The sequence below is a fragment of the Lissotriton helveticus genome, chromosome 7 (genome assembly GCF_964261635.1).
Source record: "Lissotriton helveticus chromosome 7, aLisHel1.1, whole genome shotgun sequence".
Classification (NCBI taxonomy): domain Eukaryota; kingdom Metazoa; phylum Chordata; class Amphibia; order Caudata; family Salamandridae; genus Lissotriton; species Lissotriton helveticus.
In genome coordinates this window covers 114660422-114683676 of record NC_136068.1, presented here as the reverse complement: position 1 = coordinate 114683676, position 23255 = coordinate 114660422, and the positions used below count along the sequence as shown (strand labels likewise).

Genomic DNA, 23255 nt, shown 5'->3' with positions numbered 1-23255 from the left:
CGACCTCTGAAGCTCTAAACCCGAATATATATCCATGATTTTAGATTGAAAAAATAGTGCAACATCATTACAGAGCTGCTGTGAACGAACAACAGGATCTGGCACCTTCAATGATGTGAGCGTGTCTACTATCTTAAACAGCTCTTTCGGCGATGAGAGTGAGGTTGTAAGAGAGGTAAAGTACTCCTGTTTGATCCTTATCACCTCAATCTTGTAATTCCTTAGGAGGATTTTGTGACTATCCCTATCTCGCAAGTCCCAACTAGTCCTCCAAAGACGTTCCTGTCTTCGTACTCCCTGCCTGAGAAGTCTTAAAGATTCACAAAACCATGGTGCCGATGGACTTTTCCTCGCAGAGTAACATAGTGAGGCTGGGGCGAGATCGTGAATAGCTGTTTTAATGGCAGTATCGATCCTCTCAACTGCCGAGCCTACGTCCTCCTCTGAGGAGATCGCCCAATTGGACAATCTAGGGGCGAGCATATCATTAGTAATGCTTTTAAGATTTCGCCTCCATTCCCTTTTACTAGGCTCATTTTCCTTGCTATTTCCAGTGGCGATCATTAATTCTATGGGGATCGCATAGTGATCCGACCAAGAGAGAGGGAAAGGAGTCTCAATAGTCAGCCGGGGGTCATTCGAAAAGACCCCATCCAACGTGTGGCCTGCCTGATGGGTAGGACCTTTGACTAGTTGTTGCATCCCACAGCCAGAGAAGACATCCAGTAAGGATAAGGTTTCCTTTGACTCCAAATGGAAATTCAGGTCCCCCAGAACAGTAAAATGCTCGCAGCCAAAATGTGGCTCTAAGATGTTGAGCATATGATGACCAAAATCTGTTCTGGTCCCTGGAGGTCTATAGATAAGAAAACCCTTAAACGGAACTACATATGATCCGTTAATAAAGAACTGAAGGGCCTGGAAGGCGTCTGGAGGTTCAAAAAGTGGTGTAATATGGCAGGAGAGGCAGTCTCTATGAAGGATGCCCAGCCCCCCCCCCCAGTACGTCCCACTCTGTCCTCCCTCACCAGCGTATAACCCTCTGGTACCGCCTCGACCAAGTCCGGTCCCGAGGAGTCCTTGGCCCACGTTTCCGTAATAAAGACCCAAGCGGGTTTTCTGGCCAGTACAAAATCCTTGAAGGCGAGATTGTTCTTAATCAAAGACCTCGCATTCAGGAGAAACCCCTTATCACCCCTCATAGAAGTTCCTAATTTAACACTAGAACCTACCGGTGTAACCACCGAAGCAGGAAGCGACACCGTGGACATGGGACAAAAACAATGACAACCTGGGGAGGTCAACAACGACTCCGGGGCGTTCCTATGATGGCAAGGCAGCCTGGAGGACTTAAGAGTGATCAAGTCCTGCCAAGAATAGCTGATCCCTGCATACTCGCCATCATTAAGTCCTGTCTCCCCGCCATCCAGCCGTCCTTAGCGCGGACGGGCGCAGACGGGATGGACTCTGGCGTCACTACGGCGCACACGCCGCACGCACACGCCGCGCGCCTGCATGTGGAGCCTAATATAGGGCTCTAGCGAGTCTGCCTGACTGCTAGAGCGCTACCTGAAGTGGCGTCCTATCAGTGTCCTCTAGCTACCCCCAAGATGGCGTCGATGTTCCAGGAAAGCGCAAAACGCGCTGAAAAGGACCCGCTGAAGCAGCGGTGAGGGCACAATTATGGTGCACGTAAGTGGCAGTGAATTATAAAAACAGGGGAAATATTTTAAATGATTTTAAATAAAAAGACAAAAACGGGGTATTTAAAAACGTCACACAGCGCCTAATTGCCACAGCGCGTGATACATTAGTAAAGGGGTCCCCGTAAAAGAGGAAAGTGTATTGTGGACAACATACACTAAACAGTTTTCACTATAACTCAAACACAAATTCAAAAACTGGTTTTCAATTGGTAATTTGATTTATTTCCAATATTCTGTGATTGCCGATTGGCAACAGTTGAATCACACCGATTCATAAATAGTAAAGCCCCGAGGGGGAGAAAGGGAGGGAGGTGGTGCTCAGGGGAGTGTTAGAGTAGAAAAGAATGACACAGTATCAAAAAAGGGTAATACCAGATTCAAACATAGATCACATACAATTATAAAACAAGAGCCATCATACAGGCAAAATTCGAGAGAAGTTCATATGAGAAAATTCAACGGTCACAGCTAATTATTAGATCAATCGTGGGTGTGCCGGATTTGCAACAACAAGGAAACAAGTCGACGTTTCGACCCCTAATAGTAGGCCAAATAAAGTCCTTTCACGGGGTCTTCATCAGGACGTCACAGAGGGAAAGGGAAAGGTGGGGCAATTCTGTGTGAGAAAATGTAAGGGAAATTATACTTTAGTGTATATCAAACTAATGACAAGAAAAACCAAATTATTTCTCAATAAGTAATTTCTCAAATTGCATTTACCATGGAGTACGGCCCAGCCGGGCTCTGTACATGGAGAGACAGGCCACGCTAGCTGTCGTGGTCAAATCTAAAAAGTGGAAACCTCAAACAGAGAGGAGAAGGAGTAATCAATAGGGTTCTTAATGAATCAAAAGATAAACTGGTTGTAACTTCACTTACATACTACACTAGTAGATGCCATGAGTTATCCAAAATTATACTTCAAGATTTAACAACCACTGTCGTCAATACCATTAAAAACATGAAAAACATGAATAATCATGGCGGTGTTAGAGAGCAACAACAGATTATGTCAGTTTATAGAATGTACCTTTAGGTCAATAGGACTCAGAACATCAGGGGTCCAAAGCGTTTTAACAATAATAAGGCAGAGACGGAGTCTGACTAGGGAAATGTCCTCCTACGTTAAACAAAGTGGAGAGAGGTTGTTTACCAAGCACTCTTATCAATACCATCCACATCATGAATAGTCATGGCGGTGATTAGGAACGACTTCAGAGTATGTTAAAAAATACCTTTTGAGTCAATAGTACTCGGAACGTCTGGGGTCCAAAGGTTTGACAATTCAACCGATACAGGGTTCTGGTTGTGAATTTAGCCTCCTATGGTAAGCAGAATGGGGATTGTTTACCAACCAGTGTAAGGCAAAACAGTTCTCCAAATGGGGTTTTATCAAATGTGTGCTACCGATTACTTACATCAATTGTAGCAAACACGCGCAGTCTACTTCAGGCGTTTAGGCAGCCTTAATGGCACAAGTCCGCCGGATAAAAAGTTCGTCAACCGACTCGGAGCGGGAATTTACTTCGAGTGCCTGTCCGACTGTTAGTTCTTATAATAGAAGGAAGGAGGGAAAGAATGAATTGTTTGGCCGAAGTTTGGATTACTAAAAATGCACCGCACATTGGTTTACTCACAGAAAAAGGCAAGCGGGCAGCCAGCGTCTGCACACATCCTTACGCGAACTCCGCTGTGTCAACAAAGCGGAGTTGGGGGGCGGGGCCAGGTATTGTGCAAGAATGATAGAGACAGAAAAGTGACTTACAATTCGATGACAGATTAAGCACCCGCACTTTACGTAGATATTAGTTTGCTATTTCGGTTCCAGCTCAGAGTTGGTTTGAAGAAAAGTATTTTAAAGAATTAAATACAATAAACCAAACAAGCATTGGTGCAACTCTCACACAGGAGGTTGAAACCAAACCCAGGGCCTTGCAGCTTGCTCTTCAAAAAACGGCATCAATGAGACCAATGTGAATTATAATTTGTAAATTCTTCGTTATTCCTATGGATTGATTGAAAACACAAATGTATTTCGAAAATTAGTACAATTAAACATTGGAAACTTTTACATCTTGGGCCAAGATTAAACAGTCTTAAACAGGCTTTTAACAGAACAGTTAGACCTTTTTCATCATACCCCAGGAAGTTGCAAAAAATCCTCATCAGATCGAGACCAGAAGACTCGTGCACTTCTCCAACATGAGAGTGTAACGAGTGGTTTAGAACAGTTACTACACAGTAAATATTAGCCCAATGTTGCCAGTTGGGCAAGGCTGCTGTCCTGCTCATTTAACCCATTCTTAATGGAGTCCAGAAGGGACATCCATTTGGACTCACGTGTATTCAAAATTAGGGGGAGATTCCCGCCCCTTCTGCCCAGGGTTACCTTTTCAATGACAAGCCAACGTAGATCTGTAACAGTGTGGCCTGTTTGCAGCCAGTGGTCTACCAAGGGCGCCCCTGTCACTTTGCATCTAAGTCTACTCGAGTGGGACGAAATCCTGGATTTTATTTTCTGTTGGGTTTGTCCCACATATACCTGACTACATGGGCACCGAATGATATAGATGACCCCAGTAGAATTACAATTTGTGTAATGTCTTAAGTTGTACGTTCTGCCACTATGGGCAAAACTTTTTGTCTGAATCGTTGTATCGCATGCAGTGCAAGACCCACACCGGTAATGGCCAATTACTGGGGGGAGGTTCCAAAGGGATGTAAGAGTTGGTTGGCTTTCTGACTCTAAGTAGGAATGTACCACCATGTCCCTTATATTTTTAGCTCTCTTAAAGGAGTGCAGGGGCAGATCAGTTTGTTCAATGACGTCTGCGACCAAAGCCCAGTTTTGATTGATGATTTTCTTGATATCATTGCTGCGTGTCGAAAAGGTTGTGACACAGACGATGCGGTTTTGGGTGGTTCTAGATAAATTCTCCGGATTGAGTAGGGTCTCACGTGGATTGTACCACGCCCGTTTTCTTGCTCTTTTCACCATTCTCGATGGATATCCTCACACGATAAGGCGTTCAGTCAGGACCTCGGACTCCTTCAGATAGTTTGCTCTTGTTGAACAATTCCTCCTGAGCCGGAGGAATTGCCCGACTGGTAGGTTATCCTTGAGGCCCCTCGGATGATGGCTCTGATATTGTAGTAGGGAGTTACGTTCTGTGGGTTTCCTGAACAACGTTGTGTGTAGGTGGTCTGCTTCCACATAGATGGAGATATCCAGGAAAGGTATACTTTCATTACTAGATTCCATGGTGAATTGTATATGCGGGTTGCAGGAATTAAGCCATTCATGAAAGACTTTGAGCTGCTCTCGATTTCCTTCCCAGATGCACAGAATGTCATCGATATATCTGACCCACACGGTCAGATTGGTGTTGAAGGGATTAGTCTCTATGAAAATGTACTGATGTTCAAAATGGTCCATGTATATGATCGCCAGATTTGGAGCAAAGGTGGCCCCCATTGCCACACCCTTAGTCTGCAAGAAGAATTCTTCCTGGAAGATGAAATAATTATGCATCATAGCAATCTGTAATAGTTCAATTATGAAATCAGTAGGGACTTGGACTGGCGCTGTTCTGTTATCAAGGGCTTCTCTCATTACTTTCAAAGCATCCAGTTGGGGGATGCTTGTGTAAAGCGATACTATGTCGCAGGTAACTAGTAGTGAATGTTCTGAATTAAACGGTCTCTCATCCATCATGTTAATAACCTGAGTCGTATCTCGTAAGTAAGCCCTTGTATTAAGGGCAATGGGTTTAAGGAAAAAATCCACATATTGGCACAAAGGCTCAAGCAGCGATCCACACCCGGATACGATCGGGCGTCCAGGGGGGGTGTTGACGTTCTTGTGTACCTTTGGAAGCGTATAAATAGTCGCTAGTCTTGGAAATTTCTGGTTCAGAAACTCAAATTCCTGTTTGCTCAGGAAACCTGCGTCAAGGCCTTTTCGAGTGATGTTCAAAATAATACTGGCCAATTCTCGTGAAGGGTCGCTGGGTAAAAGGCGGTAGCTAATCCCATCCGACAATTGTCTGTAGACTTCTGCTTTATAATCCGTGAGGTCCTGCACCACAATGGCACCGCCTTTGTCCGCGGGCTTGATGACTACTTCTTTGTTGTTGCATAAGTCTGTCAAAGCCTTTTTCTCCATCTTACTCAAATTGAGTCTGGTGTATTTCGGTCGTTGTAGTGATCGTTCTACTGAGGAGGTTACAACTTCCTCGAAAGCAAGAATCCTGCTATTCATAGCATAAGTCGGTGGAAAAAAGGTTGAGGGGACTCTGAGGCCTGTGACTGAACTCTGTTGTCTGGATATTTGATTACGAAAGTAATATCGCAAACGTATCTTCCTGAAGAAACTATATAGTTCTGTTTTTATCAGGAATTTATTTACTGGAGCAGTCGGGACATAAGAAAGGCCTCGGCTCAAGACCTTGAGTTCGTCATTATGGAACGTGTATTTGGAGATGTTGATCACAGGAGTAGAGTTCAGTACATTATTGCTTGGTGTGACGGGAGTTTGGTATGGTGAGTTCATCTACCATCTGTAAGTGTTCCGCCGGGTCGATATCTCTCCGTGCACCTCCGGGCGAAAGGTCACCCGTTTCTGCTGTTTGCCTCGGCCCCCGTCCCATCCTGACTGGTTCTGTTGCTGTCCTCTTGCCTGGCCCCTGGGAAAATTGTTGCCACGTCCCCGTGGAGGGCGCCATGAGCCCCGGCCTTGGTCTAAAAAATGAGGTGGGAATTGTGGAGGATACTGTTGGTAGACTAAGTCTTGCGGGGGGTAAGGTGGATAAATGTACGGAGTACTAGGTCCTGCCTCCCCGTCACTACCAGAACTATATGAGGAGTCCGAGAAGGTGGTAAAATTCCGGCGTCCTCTGTACCCACCCCGGCCTCGATTGGTGAAGCGTCCCTGTGTGTCCTGCTGGTAATAGTCTGGTTGTAAGTATGGGTACACCAACTTTTTATCAAATAGTCTTAGGTCTCGTGCTAATTTTTCCAGTTTTTTTGTTTGGGCTGTGGTGTCGAAGTCTTTGATCGTAGCTTCCAGATTCTCTACAGCCTCCTTCGCTTTAGTGAGTGTGTGGTCGCCCAGGATTTCGGCCTTCAAGTCGGCAATTTCCTTACTCAAGGAGACAACTTGTTCCGCTGCTGTCTCCACTCCCAGCACCATCCAGTGCCGGGAGCAATTATTGGCCACGTAACTAATTGCCACAGCGCAGCGCGCAGCAAAGGAGAGCCTTAACAGGGAAGGAGAGGAAATTATGATATTTATTATTAGAATTTTGTTTTCCCTTTGGTGATATAGTACCGTTGATAGGTGACAATCTAATTTTTAGGTCTTACATACTAGACAGAGCATACACTGTCTGTTGCAAAACATATTGTGGGCTTAACCCAGAATGTACAGCAGCTTGGAGTCTGCCCATTGTTTACCATTGATTGGCTTTACTGTCACTCATTTGCCTGCTTCTCATTTATGTCCCAGCTTGTCAGTCTTGATTTTGTCACTCCCATGTAGCATAGCCTCTTTACCATCTCTTTTAATTGGCTGGCTTCTGTGCTTTCATTGCTTTTCACAGGCTACTTTTTAGGTCGAGGCTACCGTCCCACAGCGAAGCTGTGGGGGGCGGAGCCGAAGATTTAATGAGTTCAACAGTGGTGCTTCAACACGCCTCTCTCTTCCATTGGCTAGCTTTGTAAATAGAGGCTAGCCATTGGAAGAGATGTGTGTCAATTACTATTTTCCCCGCCTTGATGCGATTCGGGGGCGTTTCTGTCTCTTTTTTTAAGTCCCGCCCCTTTTTCATCGTCATTCGGAGGTGGGCGTTTGCTTCTTTTTTTTTTTTTTTTTTTTTTTTGCCGGCGCTTGTGTTTTGCCATTTCCCCCGACCGCCGCTGGAGGAAGGTTGTGCTGCCCCCCCCCCACCCCTACCCCGCCCTCTCGCTGTGCTTGTTCTCTTTCGGTATCACTTTTATTATTTCGTTCTTTCTCTCCCTCTTTCTTTTTATTATCTCTTTAACTTATCCTTCTCACTAGTTCCTTCTTTTTCTCTATCTCTCCTTCACACTTTCTTCATGTATCACTATCTCTTGCTCTATCTTTCTGCCTCTGCTTTGTATCCTTCTTCCACTCTCTCCTTTTACTTTCACTATCGCTCGTTTTTCTTCTCGCCTACCTCAACTCCCTCACACCGGATGTGCGCATTCGGGCGCACACGCTGTGCATTTCTAAAATTTCTATCACCTCTATGGCTTCCCTCTGATGACGTCCTTTGCTCCGCCTCTCCTTGTGAGTCTTGTTCGGTGTATCTAATCACTGCCCGGATGACGGATGCCAGCACCACCGGGACGGTGACGCTGGCGGGACGGAGGCCAGCACCACCGGGACAGGTGACGTGACGCTGGCGGGAAGAGTTAGCTGTCATCTGACTCCCGAGCTCCGTGCCTCGTCCGTCTGTCTAACATAATGGCAGAGCGGGCTGGGAGTGACGGCTCCTGCCTCCTTATCAATGGCACCCTGTCGATGAATGTACTTCATTTCAGAAATTGAAGGCTCTATCAATGGGAAATAATTGCCGAGCCAATATCGATCCCACAACTCACTTAACGAGAGACAGCGGAGGCCAGCGGGGATGTCAAACATGTCTTCATCGATGTAGGGCAAACACGGGGCTTTTGCGTAAGCAAACTGGAGGAAACCTCTATTTCAGTCGCACCGCAAAGTAAGCGGGGACCACTCTAGTCTGGGCGCCCTGCTGCGTGGGTGTATTAACAGCAACTAGGATTTCACCTTCGGGCAGAATGGGTGAAGTTGCGTGACTTAAAGTCACTTCACCCGAAGGTGGTGGTACCTTCGATTTTGCGCCCACATTACAATTGGTACGTACTTGCTGCTTCTAAAGACAAAATAAGGAATATAGCGCCCCCTGCTGCTGGCACCCTACAATGTGGCCTACAATTGCCATTCTAGAGAACAGGCCCTAATTGACAGCTGACCTTCAAGACTGAAGTTGGCGGGTTGTGGGGACGAATCACGAAGGCACTGCTTCAGTATAGGGGCGTGCAACGGTAAGTTTTTTTTTTTATATTTTTCAAACTAAGAGCCGTCGTGAAGTTCAATGGACATTTTTGCACACTGCATGAATTTGAAAAGCTTTGTGCTTGCCCATATGTGCATGACGAATTATGCTTTTTTGCAACATTCAATGATGCTAACGATAAACTTGCTGAGACGAACTTTACATATATTTGCCACTGTGCATAGAAATGCTCTGCAAAAAGTAATCTTGCAGAGAAAAATCCCGTGTGCACTGTATCTTTGCACAGTTTGATAAGAGTAAAGATTATATTGCACTGTACAGAAAACATTATCAGGCAAAGCATAAAAAACTGCATGGCCGAAAGCAAACGTTAACCAGGACATTTCACAAACTTCGTGAAATGGAACCATTGCAAACGTCAGGCAAAAAAAGTATTTACGTCTCTATCAAATTGCACAAATCTGGTTGATTACAAGCCTATAATAGATTATAACTTTTAGTTCATGTTTATGCATTTCACAGGATGAGCAGGCCATAATAAACAGGAGCATGTATGGTACCCTCAGACAATAGTGCCTTACACCCATGTTTCTAATAATATGTGTATGCAATGTAGTCATCACACACATCAAGCATTTCCTGAGTTAAGACAAACAATTTCTATCATATTTTAAGTAAATTATTGTTTAGAAATACATATTCCAAACAAGCATCCCCTTCAAATTCACATATCTTGAGCGAAGCAACTGGTGCACTATTCGTCACTTTTGCAATGATGCCGAGACCATTGCATTGTAAATGCTTGTTTCTTTTCTGTTAAGTGTTCCATGGAAGTGCATGTCCTTGCCCCTGCCATGTTGTACTCGCCCTCATGTACTCCCACCCCCTTGCATTCACATCTGTGTGCTCTCCCCAGCTGCTCCATGTTGTTCTCTTGCCCATTCTTCTCTTCCACAGGGCTGCCCTATGTTTTGCTTCCCCCACCTGCACTTGTCTCCTTCTCCTTTTGCTTCCCTACCCTACACCTCCCTTTTCATTACCTTCCTCCATGTCTTTGCTCTCGTCCTTTGTTTCTCCAGCCCAGTCTGTACTCCCCCCCCCCTTTGCCTGCTCTCACCTGTGTGCTTTTCCCACACCCGCTCTGTTACCCTATCACCTTTGCTTCTTCTTCTCCACCACTCGCTCCATGTTGCTTCTAAAACCCTACTCCCTCTTTACCCACCTGAGTTAGTTCCCAGAAAAAAATCCTCTCAAACACATGACGGTGTTATTGGTGCATTGGGTCTGATTCTCCCACCTTTGTGTACTTGGGTCAACCCCAGGCGATTTCACTCATTGTTTGCTTGCGTTGGCCACCCTAATACGTCTGCGGTTCCTCCTGGCCATCCTGCTCTGCCTTTTTATTTTGCAAGCTATCAACATCGTTTTAGGCTTCCAGGCCGTTTCACGGGGCAATGCTCTGTATGGCACCTGCAAAGTGGCAATTTCTGTCCGGTAGCTGTTGAGCTATACCAATAGCTTCAACTCAAAAGAATGCGAGACCTATTGCATTTCTAATGCTTGTTGCTTTTGCAAATGCCAGGTTTGCAGAATTAGGACATTTGCAAATGAAAAAATGTTTTTTCTGTTGTACTTAACCCAAATTGTAATTCAGTAATCTGTTTCCCAGTCGCAATTTGGGTTTGCTATTCGGTATTTGGAAGGGACTTGTTTAGTGCGTAGTTTCAAAATACCAATTCGCGTTGGAATATATGAATGGTTTGCCTTCGAATTGCTGTTGCAAAACATTTATACTTTACCGCTAACTCAAAGTTGATGGTAACCCATTCGCAAATAGGAAGGTGGTCCCCTTTGAGAATGGTAGAAAAATTAAACTTAAGTGTTCTTTTTAACCGCAGCCCATTTTCCTTTAAGGAAGATGAGATGCGTTAAACAAAAAAAATAAAAATATATATATATATATATTTATATATATTTATATTTATTTTATATACTAAAAGCGATCACGGTGGTCTGCAGGAGCCACCATTCTTATGATGGCAGAGTATTGTAGTAGGTCACAAACTTCGACCTAGCACATTAATATTCATGAGGTAGGTCTATTTGCGAACCTCTAAATAACCCCTTTGTCATTAGTGATAGCGATTACCATAGCTATTCAGTAATCGCTCTTACTATTTTTCCTACATCTAGCCCTAATGCACTTGTACTTTTCTGGCGTTTTGAAGCTTTTTAAGCATGTTGTGTATTCTATTGTTTGAAGGTTACTTCATTTAATTCCAGTCTGGAATCCTATATATCGATCTGCTGTGCCCAAGCATACCACACGTCCTTCACCATTTTAATGTGAATGTGTACAACAATTTCTGTTCTTCCTTCTGAGATTTTGCAGATCGCAAACCTGAATTAATAGCTGTCCTATTTAACATTTATCTTCCATCCTCTTATAACCTGTGACTGGCCTAGTTCATCTCTCTTGAAGAACCGGGATATAGGTAATCGATTCAAGGGGATGAGCATATCTTTTAGGCTTTCTTTACATGTGATTTGCAATAACCAACTTAGACTGCACACGTCTTAATTTTGCAGTGGCTACAGACTTGTATATTTAAAAGCAAACTGTGTGAAAAGGCTCTGTCAAAAGTATCCTTTGTTGACCACTTAATAATTAACTAGACAGAAAAGAAAGATCAATAAAATGTCCGAACAGCAAAACCGTTTCTATAAAACGTTGAACGCTCCCCTTGTCTCTTCCTCCCTATTAATCCTGCTTATGTGTTATGATTTAAGTGGGGGTATCATCCCAGCCCTCTTTAGTTACTTTGGACACACGCACTCTGAATGCCTTGTGCATTACAGACCATGCAGAACATAACAGGATCCACAGATAAAACATACCCGGTTATGACCTCTGTAGTGGTTGACTATTTTTGTAAACTGTGGATTTTGTGTGCCAGGATCTTTCTCAGTTGGACTGTTCTTGAGAAGCACTCTCACAGCATTCAAAATGTAAAGGCAGAGGGGTGGCCCTTATAGCACAATATTTGTTACTGTGACTCGTCATTTCCAGAGAGGTGGGAAAAAGAAACCTCAATGCTAGGACTTTGACTTGACTTCTTGAGTCAAAGTGCACACTGCCCAGCAACCAGCATCGCAGCATCAACAGGTGTCAAAAGTGTGTACAAAATACGAAGCATACAAGGAGCCGAGCGGTAAAAGAACAATCCAAAAGAGTTTTCATGTTACAATAGAACTTGCTATTTCTTTACTGACTTCCAATTTAGTATCCTGTTTATTTAGGACTAGTTAGTCTGTAATGGATCACTTAGTTTACTCCTTAGAGTAAAAACGGGCTCAGGTCTATCTATTCCAGAGTTAATGTGAAACATTACCCTATTTTTGGTCTTCGAGGGGAATGGCTAATGTACAATATGTAAGTGTAATAACAGACAGTCATATCAAATAACTATTTGCGATATTACAGACGATACACTAGATTTGAGAAGACTACATACCATCTACCTCTTAAAGAACAAGCTGCAACCCCAAGATTACAACCAACTAACACTTCCCTTTCAAACCTAGAAACATGTTGAGTCCCGAGGATCATAAAGGATATCCGAACAGTGCCCGTATGATAAAAAGAGTCATAGGGCTCAATGTGTTTTCAAAACCTTGGGCAAAAATTGTATTAAAATATTTGGGGTCATAACTCGGTTGTTACTAACATGTTCTGGTTTTTCATCAGAATAATTTTAACTCCCATTGTTACTTTCCTGTTAATAAAAATCAGATTTACTTTTGATGTAACAGCGCTTCCGATTTTGTCATGCTGTATCCAAGATTCTAAACCCGGTCACCTCATCGAGTAAGCCTTTATTCCTCAACTTAGTTATCCATGGAGATGGAGTGCCCTATGAAAATAACTTGGTATCTAGTTGGAGTGTAATTGTATTGTTGGTCTTAGGACACCCAGTAGTAAACAATCGTAACCACATATAAAACCTCCCAATAGCCACTGTCCGTGGACCACAAGAAAGGAGTTTCTAGAGAGCACATGTACTTCCTACCAGAGCTGCAATACTTTTAATAGGCCTGTACTGGCACTTCTCAAAAGTAATCAGGCGCTGCGAGAATTCCAACTCCCTTCTGCCATTGCTACATTGACACTCTAAGCAACTGGAGGAGTCTGGGGAAAGCTTGCTGTTTGCTGTCACCCAAGCCTTTTCCTCTCTCTCATTCTAGTGCATGATCCACATGCCTTGTGGGAATGCAGGGGAGAGGGAAAGATGAATGTTGTAGAGCAAGGCGTTGCAAAATTGACAGCATCAGGCCTACACCGGTGTTTACAGTTAATTGTTGCTTCATTGACTTCCGTAGGAGCTGTCAACATTGCGTGTTCTAATAAAGCTGAAATTCTCATTATCTTGTACTGCTCTGCTAATACGTGTGTAATTATCACCGTTTTTTATTGTTTCATCACTATCTATATATTTCAATGATGACATTTCAGATCTTTCTGAAAATGTCCTGTTTTCACATCTCAAGTTGTTGGTAAATAAATGATCATAGTATGACTTGTGAATGTGTAAAGTTTTCATTGTCTCTCCATTTGACTCCTGGAACTCAGTGTTTGCACAACACAACTTCCCAAGATGGGTGGAGCCGTGAGTGCCGGAGAGGATAATGATGAATTGATTGATAACCTGAAAGATGCCCAATACATTCGCACAGACCTGGTGGAGCAGGCCTTCCGAGCCATTGACCGAGCAGACTACTACCTGGAGGAGTTTAAGGACAATGCCTACAAGGACTTGGCTTGGAAGCATGGGAACATCCACCTGTCTGCTCCATGTATTTACTCTGAGGTGATGGAAGCACTGGATCTTCAACCAGGACTCTCATTTTTGAACCTGGGCAGTGGCACTGGCTATCTGAGCACTATGGTGGGACTCATTTTAGGTAAGTCATTCTCGGTCAGTCATGCAAGTAAAGCAATAACCTATCTACTATTACTTATACTTGGAGAATTACACAACTTTATATTGTTTTCTATCTTTTTAAGGCAAGTGATTTTTATTATTTATAAGCAACACTTATATAAAGCATTCAGCTTTGTATAAACCCTAAAAAACTCTTGAATTCAATGGTTTTATAATTTCTAACCTCTGAGTGTACACCCTTTAGAATCTAAAACTTACCTAGTAGTAATCCATATAGAAGAAATATTTTAACAACTTGATTCGAGTTTTCAGTTGCAGGAATAAGCAAAATGGTACCATTTGTGGACTCATAATATTGTAAAGTTAAAGGGAAGGCAGAGATTTCATTACAAGAACGGAGGCTACATTATGCAATGACTTTTAATTGCAGATCCAAGCCAGTCGCATCACAATATAAAGGTTCCAATAAGAACACTGAGAAGAAGTAATAGGCAGAACATAGCAACAATCAGCCTCTTTTAAATGCGGCTCCAAGCAGATAAGTAGCTCATTTCATTCTCTCTCTAGTATTAACCTTTTATCTATTAACTGAATATTAGATATCGTTTGGGGAGGTTTTAGCTAAGGCAAGTTAATTACCCAACATTTCCCTGCCTTTTATTACTACTGTTTGTGTCCCTGCGACACTCTCTACCCTCCACCCTCCCGGGATCTGCAATTTACGGAGATCCACCCCCTCCTTGTACCCCTTCTACACCACTGTAGTTACAGGTAGGCTTACTCCCTGCGTTATTATCCCCTCGTATTGGGCTCCCCCGTGATTATGCCTCATTTCGCCATCCTCGTGATTTGTGTTTAGTATTTGTAGCTCGTATTGTCTGTTAGGGGCGCTCCCCTCGGTGTCGGAGGACTCAGCGCTCCCCTCGGTGTCGGAGGACGCAAGGCACTCAGCGCTCCCCTCGGTGTCGGAGGGCCGCGCGCCTGCCGTTGAAAGCGGAAGAGTCCGCGATGCCCCCGATGTGCGGACACAGCCTGAGGCGCTGCTGCGCGGACACAGCCTGAGGCGCTGCTGCGCGCCCTTCAGTCACGCTGGAACATATTAGGAGCACTCACCTGAGCGCCGCATACCCGTCCTGGCCGCCCGTCCCCTAACATCGCGCTTCCCAAAACAAAACATGACGCGTGACGCGCCTTAGAGGAAAGTACCTCGGCGACTCTCACGCTTCGTGAGTGTCTCGCCGAGGGACTTTCCTCAACCCTACCGAGCGACAGTTAGCTCGCAGCTGTTGGAGGCACCTCGGCATCGCGACCTAGAGCCTCTTACACATAGGATAATTTAAAAAAAGCGCTGGGACGCTAGAGCCTCATTACAGACAAGATCATCATTACAAACAAGATCATTTAAAAGCACTGGACCTATACTCCTATCTATATAGCACTTTTACATAAAAAAAAAAAAGGGGTTATTACAATAAATAAGATGGATAATGCCTCTGACTCAGACTCTGAGGGCAATAATGCTACAACCCCTCCCTTTAATAGGGAGGATTTTCGATCCATGATCCAAAAAGAGATGAAGTCCTGTTTAAGGGAGACCTTTGCCACACTCGCCCCCTATAAAAGACCCCTTAATTCCCAAGAACTACCTGATACGTTCAAAGCGGGAGCAAAACGCACAAAGAAAAATAATAACATCCCTACGGGAATGCAGGTGAGCACGGGAGGTCCTAGCACCTCTGATATTGTTGGTGGTCTTGGCACCACAAAATCCTTGGGAGGTCCTTACACCTCAAATAATAGAGATGTCTTCTATGACTCACTTTCTTCGGGTGCCCTTTGCGGCCCAAATACCTTGGACGCCCTTAGCGGCTCACTACCCCAAAGTGCTCAATACTACCGAGATGGCTCTGATGATGACGATGACATGGATCCAGACGAATAGGTCCTGGACCTTGATGACGGGGATGTTGACCCTTTCGATGAGGAGGATGAACTCCCCTCTACATCTAAAGACTCTATCCTAAACCCCCTGGGAGAAGAGATGTTCTCCCCCCTAAACCTAAAGCATCCCCGCTCCACTCTATGGTCTCCACAGGAACACGTATCTAAATTTATCAAAAAATGGATCCGTTTCCCTCTCGAAAGAGGGACAAGAAATATCCTAAGAGCCGAGTGCTCTAGACCCTCAATCGAAGAAAAGGCATGCTATGCCCCTAACATGGATCCTGAGCTAATTAAATATCTCTTTAGACTAGGGCGCGACCCCAGGAAGGGTCTTGAGAAAGCCTTTAAAGGATGCCAGGATCGTCTGCTGGACGTACTGGGTCCACTAAGCAGGATTCTCGACTCCGCCGAGGAGTGTTACCTCAAAGGCACCCAACTTGATACAGACCTCATAAGGGGTTGGAGTCAAAGAGCCCTCATCCTCCTTGGTAATGCCAACTCCAGCATTAACGCTGAGAGACGTAGACTAATCCTCTTTAAACTAGATCCTAAACTTACGGACATGGCCGACAAAGAGCCATCCTCAAATCCAAAAGGCCTGCTCTTTGGCGAGGAGCTCATAAGATCTCTAGGGAAATACGTCTCGACCTTTACTGCACTTGACAAGGCACAAAAGAGCATCAAACGAGTCTTCAGCAATAATGTTTTCGGGAGGGCCGGAAGAAGGGGCCTTTCTTCCGGCCGATTCAACCAGAGGCCCTATCAGAGATCACGCCCTTATGGAAGAGGCGGACAACAAAATAATTACAACAACGGCTTCTACCGCGGAAGAGGAAACAGAGCCAGAGGTGCACGATCACGAGCTTCCTTCGCGTCAAACCCTCCAAGTAAGTCTCCAACTTTCACCTCCCCCTTCTACCCCTCCAAAGGTGGGAGGGAGACTCAGCCTTTTTTCAAAAAAATGGGGAGAAATAACTCAAGACCCTTGGGTCCTTTCCACAGTAACAGGCTTCATGATAGACTTCACTCAAACTCCTATTCAAACCTCTCTACCAAGAGATATTCCTATTTCATTAGAAAAAGAAAAAATAGTCGAGGAAGAGATCCACTCTATGCTGGAGAAAGGGGCTATAATAGAAGTCCCCTTAGATTCTCTAACCTTCGTAAGCTCCCTGTTCCTTGTGGAGAAAAAAGGAAAAGGTTGGAGACCAGTTATAAACTTGAAAGGTCTCAACAAATTCCTGGTCTACAGGCACTTCAAAATGGAAGGAATACATCTCCTAAGAGACCTCCTCCAAAAAGAAGACTGGCTAGTAAAACTAGACCTGAAGGATGCCTACTTCACTATCCCTGTGGCGGAGATACATCAACCTTACCTACAGTTTCTCTGGAAGAATCATCTATATCAGTTCAAGGCCCTCCCCTTCGGACTTTCCTCCGCCCCTTGGTGCTTTACCAAGGTAATGAGAGCAGTAGCCTCCTTCCTAAGAGAACGAGGAATTCGACTTATCATCTACCTCGACGACATTCTGATTTTGTCTCAAGACCTATCCCAAATTCTTATAGACCTGGAAACGACTATGAACCTGTTAGAAAGTCTAGGCTTCATCGTCAACAAAGAGAAGTCTATTCTAACCCCCTTAAAATCTCTGGAGTTTTTGGGTTTCACCCTAGATACTTCCAAGTGTCTACTCCTTTTACCCCCTTCAAAAATCTCGAAGATCAAGAAGGAAATTCGTCATGTCCTAAGGCAGGAGAACATCCCTTTAAGGGAACTGGCGAGACTTCTAGGTCTCTTATCGTCCTCCATCCAAGCGATTTTCCCAGGTCCCCTGAACTATCGGGCCCTGCAAAGGATAAAAGGAAGGGCGTTGAGATCCGGTCTCTGGTACGAAGACCGAATCTCCTTAGATTTAGAGGCCAAAGTAGAACTGAACTGGTGGTTAGAGAACCTAGAAGCTTGGAATGGGAAGGCAATTTTCGGTTCAGAACCGGATTTTGTCCTGGAATCAGACGCTTCCCTCCATGGCTGGGGTGCTTGCTTCCTAGACCAGAATACGGGTGGTATCTAGTCTCAGGAGGAGTCATCTCACCACATCAATTTCCTAGAACTTACTGCCGGTCTATACGCCCTTATGAGTTTCAAGCACTCAATTCAAGGGAGTTCGGTTGTCCTGAAAATGGACAATATTTCAGCAGTGGCCTACATCAATCGCTTGGGAGGTACCAAGTCTGCCGTCCTCTCGAACCTAGCAAGGAAACTCTGGATGTTCTGTTTAGAACACAAAATCGCTCTCAGAGCGGAATACTACCCAGGGAAGTCGAACGTTTCTGCCGACTGGAATTCCAGATTCCTTTCAGACTACAGCGATTGGAAACTGAACGTCGCTGTCTTCGACTCACTAAATTCCTACTGGGGTCCATTCGAGATAGACCTATTCGCGAGCCGTCTCACCTTTCAAATAGAACGTTACTTCAGTTGGATGCCGGATCCCGGCGCACAAGCAGTGAACGCTTTTCTCCAACCCTGGTCAGGGATCAATGCTTATGCCTTTCCCCCATTCGCAATGATCCAGAGAGTCCTACAGAAGGTGAGACAGGACAGAGGTTCCCTAGTCCTAGTAACTCCTTTCTGGCCATCACAGGCGTGGTTCCCCACTGTTCTGGAACTGACCTTCGAAATCCCATTTCTCATTCCTCCCCTGAAAGACCTCCTTACGGACGTCAACGGAGATCCTCACCTAATGACCCTGTCAGGGAGTTTGAACCTTCTTGCCTGGAGAGTGTCAGGAGATCTAACGAAGTCTCAGGACTTTCGTCATCAGCTTCTTCTCTCCTCAGAGAGTCATGGGCACCAGGGACTCACTACAGATACAACAATATCTGGAAATGCTGGTTTCGTTGGTGCTTGGAGAGGGACCTGGATCCCACTCAAGCACCTATTGTTGATATAGTGAATTTCCTCGCTGAACTCTTTGACAAAGGATTGAGTTATAGATCAATAAACTGTTATAGATCGGCGATCTCTGCTGGTTATGCCCTTATTAACGGCAAGTCTATCGGCAAAAATGTTATTGTTTGTAGGGTGATGAAGAGCATTCGCATTAAAAGACCCCCAAGACCAAAATATGACTCTCTCTGGGATGTAAATTTAATTCTAGACCTTTTCACTTCCTGGCCGGAAAATTCTCTTTTGAACAGAAAACTGCTTTCTTTTAAACTCGCAACTCTTCTTTGCCTCATCTCCTGCCGTAGAGTTTCAGATGTTAAGGCTCTAGAGATCTCTAATAGATCTTATAACTTATTTGGAGTTAAATTCGAAATCTTTAGAAGAACCAAGACCATGTCTGATTCAATTTTCTATCCCAGTTTTGACCCTTCCCCAAAACTTTGTGTTGTTGAATGTATGAAGGCTTATGATAGAACAATGTCTAACCTTCGTCCCCTTAATGAGAGTCAGCTCCTCATCTCCTTTATTAAACCTCATAAGGCTGTCTCTTCCACCTCGATTGCCAGATGGGTTAAATCTACTATGTCCCTAGCTGGTATTGATATATCTAAATTTCAGGCCCATTCCGTTAGAGGCGCCATGGCAAGTAAGTCCCTTTGGTCCGGAGGTAAGCTGGATGATATCCTTAAAGCTGCCGACTGGTCTAATGCTAATACCTTTGCAAGACACTATTGTAAACCTATTGATCACATGTCTAATGTAGTTTTACATGGCTACCAACATGCATAATGTAGCCTCCGTTCTTGTAATGAAATTGCGATTCTCCTATTAACATGCCTAGAGAATCTAGATTTCATTAAAGACACGGAGGCTCACATTATCCCACCCATCCCTTCCCTGTTTGGGTGTGGATATATAATTCTATTCTAAGTATGACTTAATATGATACGATGTGTTTATGCTTATACTTAAATGTTGTTTATGACTATTCAATTCTCTTTCAGGATTTGTTTACTTAAGATTATCCCTTTAGGATACAATTTTCATTGTCTCCTTTCTTTCAGGTAATCCTTCCACCTAATTTACGTTGGATGTTTCATCACCAGGAGTCCGTCCGGTTGATTTCTTCGTTTATCTTCTACTTCGATGTTTCTGGATACTACTACATCTCCTTTCTTCGCCTGATTTAAAAGAGGCTGATTGTTGCTATGTTCTGCCTATTACTTCTTCTCAGTGTTCTTATTGGAACCTTTATATTGTGATGCAACTGGCTTGGATCTGCAATTAAAAGTCATTGCATAATGTGAGCCTCCGTGTCTTTAATGAAATCTAGATTCTCTAGGCATGTTAATAGGAGAATCGCAATTTTCACTGTAGTTTTAGGGTGACCCCAACTCATGTAAATTTTAAATTAAAACCACATTAGTCAATGTTTTGTAATTTGTCATGAACCATAGCTGAAAGCTCTTTAATTTCATATATTTTTCCATACTTTCACCCTCCACTGAGACAGGGATAGAACGGATTAGTGTTTCCAAAGGTGTACTATATTGTGTCTAGGCAGGCATGACTCGTGGATAGGGAGGCGGGGTGTTGCGCAGGGATGGTGGGGGGGTTAATTTAATAAAATAAAAAATTTAACGTATCTTTGCATCCTGTCACACGATGCATCGCCTGCTCTCTCTCTGCTCACAGGAAGCAGAAGCAGGCAGCCTCCCTCTCCTCCCCAAAGCCAATCAGAAGGCTACCATGGCAGCGTAGTGATTGGCTAGGACGCCATTCGTACAGGCGTCTATGGGGAGGCCGATTTTTCCATGCAGGCAGCCTACATAGAGAAAACGTGAGAGTGCTCATGACTGGTTTGGTCGGCTCTGGGGCCGACCAAACAGTCAGCGCCCATAACATTGGGCTAGCCACTCCTCCCTGACCCTCCCACCCCCAACCAAACCCTTCTTCTGCTTTCTCGCAGTGCAAGAAGCAGAAACGTAAAATGGTATTTTTACGTTTCTGCTTCTCGCTCTGCAAGAAAGCAGTGGGGTGACGCTCCTCCACCCACACGGAGGAGCCGCCCCTGGTGTGTGATCAGCTTCCTCAAAAATGTCAATGAATTAGTGCTATCCTCACCTGGGTCCCTCAACAACAGGATATTGGGGTAAAGTGAAGGTCTACCCCTGTGATAGACTTAATGTGCAATTGGATTTATTTCCGGTATGATTGACCATGCGCTCAAGAATTGGTGTCATAGTGCTGGCGCTCCGCATCCATTCCAGCATTGGTCGGAGACACGAAACATCGCCTTCAGTCAAGACAGGTCGAAGTAACACTTGATCAACAGTTTATATACCTTTTCTTTGTTTTGAGTACCGCTGGACTATTTTGCAGCTCTAGACCATACATTGTACCAGGTCTCCTCCAAAATCTCTGTTTTTATTGGCCTGCCGTTTAGTCATGAATTTATTTTTTCTGACTTGGTTGCAAATTACTTGCATAGTAAAACAGACTGGAGATTCCTTTCTTTAATTACTTGTTAAAAAACCCCTAAATCTAACTGAGTCACGTTTCTGGTTACTTCTTCTTTACAGATTTCGCATTTGCTCAGTGCAACAGTTGAGTTAAACGATAATTATCTCTACAGGCAAAATTACACAACTTGACATGTATCGCTACTTAGTAATTCATTATTTGTGAATAAATCGTCCATTAAGGGGTTTTTTAGGAATTCCATCTGCGAAACCCTACATCTTCCATACCATGTCTGAAGTCGGGGTTGTGGAGTAGCAGTGTTAGGGGAGAAATGAACTATGTGATATCATTTTTCTTGGCTATACTTTACTAATATTCTAGTGTGGGTATATGGATGCCTCTTTCTAGAATAGTGTAGGCCCGGATTGGGTGAACTCTTTTTGTGGGATCTAGAGCTGGTCGTAACTATGAGGTCTAAATGTATTGTTTGATTTTAGGAAATACTTATCCTTTGTATAAGTTCATTTTAGCCCCCGCGATCCTACCCAGCCACAAGATTTCATGTTTTCCCCACCTATAGGAGGAGTCTTTGTATAGAACATCGAGGAGAGGAGGAATGTTTTATCAAACTAGGTAGATCTAAACCGAAGACATGCACACGTTTGGCGCACGGCATGATCACATGTCCTGCTCGCTTGTTGTGAAAGTGCTGAGCAGAAAATCCCTGTGGAGCCGGTGCCAAGCTTCTGAGCCGACCTCTCGGGGCTACAATTACAAAGGGGCCTCTAACAGCGGGGTGCTGGAGGTGGGACGCGTGTGGAGAGCGGAATGCTGGCATTCCCGTGCTCCAGACGGACCTCAAGGTGGCACGAGCGAGTTTCCAGAAGGCGCACACCGCACGGCACCCAGGAGCCCATGAACCTCACCAGAGACAGGGGAGGCAGCCAAAGGTGGGACGGAGACCAGGGAGTCTTCAGGCAGAGCTTGGAGAGAGAGAGGACGGCTGCCTGTCGGCGGCGGCAGCGCTGTGTGCAGCATGAAGTAGTGACCTGCCGACAACAACTCCGCCTGGGACCGCTCTGGGGTGCGTAGACCTGGGCGCTGGCTGACCCCACCCCTGGGTGGGCGCTCTCCACCAGCTGGTCTGTTGGACGAGTTAAGTGGTCTAGGTTTACTTTTTCCAGATCACGGTGCCAACCACATGTAGCTTCAGGGGTGTCATGCAGTACTTTACGCACCCGTTCTATTGGCACCAGTGCCTCCAAAGGGCAACATCTGGGTACAAAGTTGCCCCTCCAGTTTAAGGAAGCACTCGCACCACAGTGTTCGCATACAGCATTTATTGAGTGCAAGTGAATTCCAAATGCTGTCTATTTTCAGCCGCTCAGTATGCCTTGCGCGTTTCGAAATTACTTCTTCCTCAGAGGTATGTCGGGCGTTATGTGCAAAATGGCTCATCCAAGCAGTTTTTCAACATTTGCACTGTCCGTCCATACCATGAAAAGAGAGTTCTCTTGCTGCTGTCGGCCGAGTGAGACTCAACTGATGGACAAATCCTGGAGCTGTATATATATATATATATTTATAATTTTAGCTGAAGTGGGCCAGAGATGGGTATACTACGCACAGAGGTACACTACTTTCAATGGGAGAGTGCCAGCAGTTCTGATGAGGAGGCAGGAACTGTACTATCTTAAAAGTTCCTGTTTTTTTAAATTTAGATCTTTGTGGTTTGTTACCCTAAATGGCCAGTTTTCGTTATACACAAAGTAGCGCTATTTTGATTCATCAAGCAATAAAGTCTGAATTATAATGTTGGACTCTGTCTGAAGAATGTGTAGAACAGCATCAAAAGGCAAAAAAAATCTGTGCAATTTCCACTTAATATTATAGTTGCACTATTGCTTAAAACCGTGTTTCTCTGCTAATCGTAGATGCGGGTGGTGAGACTGTAGACATGGAAAAAATACTCACCTTACTGTCTTTGAATGTCGATGCTCTTTTTCTGAGACTGTCTGCTGTGATTTTGATGCACATAGTTTTGTCGTTTTTAATATTAAATGCAGGGTGCTGTGAACATGGGAATGTGCATCCTAGAGCACGCACAGGGACTACAACTTGGAGGGTGTTTTTCTTCCTTTCACACAAACGAATGCCTTTCAGCCAGAATTTGATTGATATATGTGAG

At 44.4% G+C, this 23255-nt stretch overlaps 1 protein-coding gene across 2 annotated transcripts in view; it reads left to right on the top strand.

Annotated features, from left to right (window-relative positions):
* PCMTD2 (protein-L-isoaspartate (D-aspartate) O-methyltransferase domain containing 2) overlaps positions 1–23255 on the top strand; it is a 162297-nt gene that overhangs the window by 87568 nt on the left and 51474 nt on the right. For both annotated transcript variants that reach the window (XM_078651649.1, XM_078651648.1), the window contains one exon: positions 13398–13729. In XM_078651649.1, the coding sequence (XP_078507775.1) occupies positions 13423–13729 (307 nt within the window). In that variant the 5' untranslated portion in view covers positions 13398–13422. The remainder of the gene's footprint in view (positions 1–13397; positions 13730–23255) is intronic.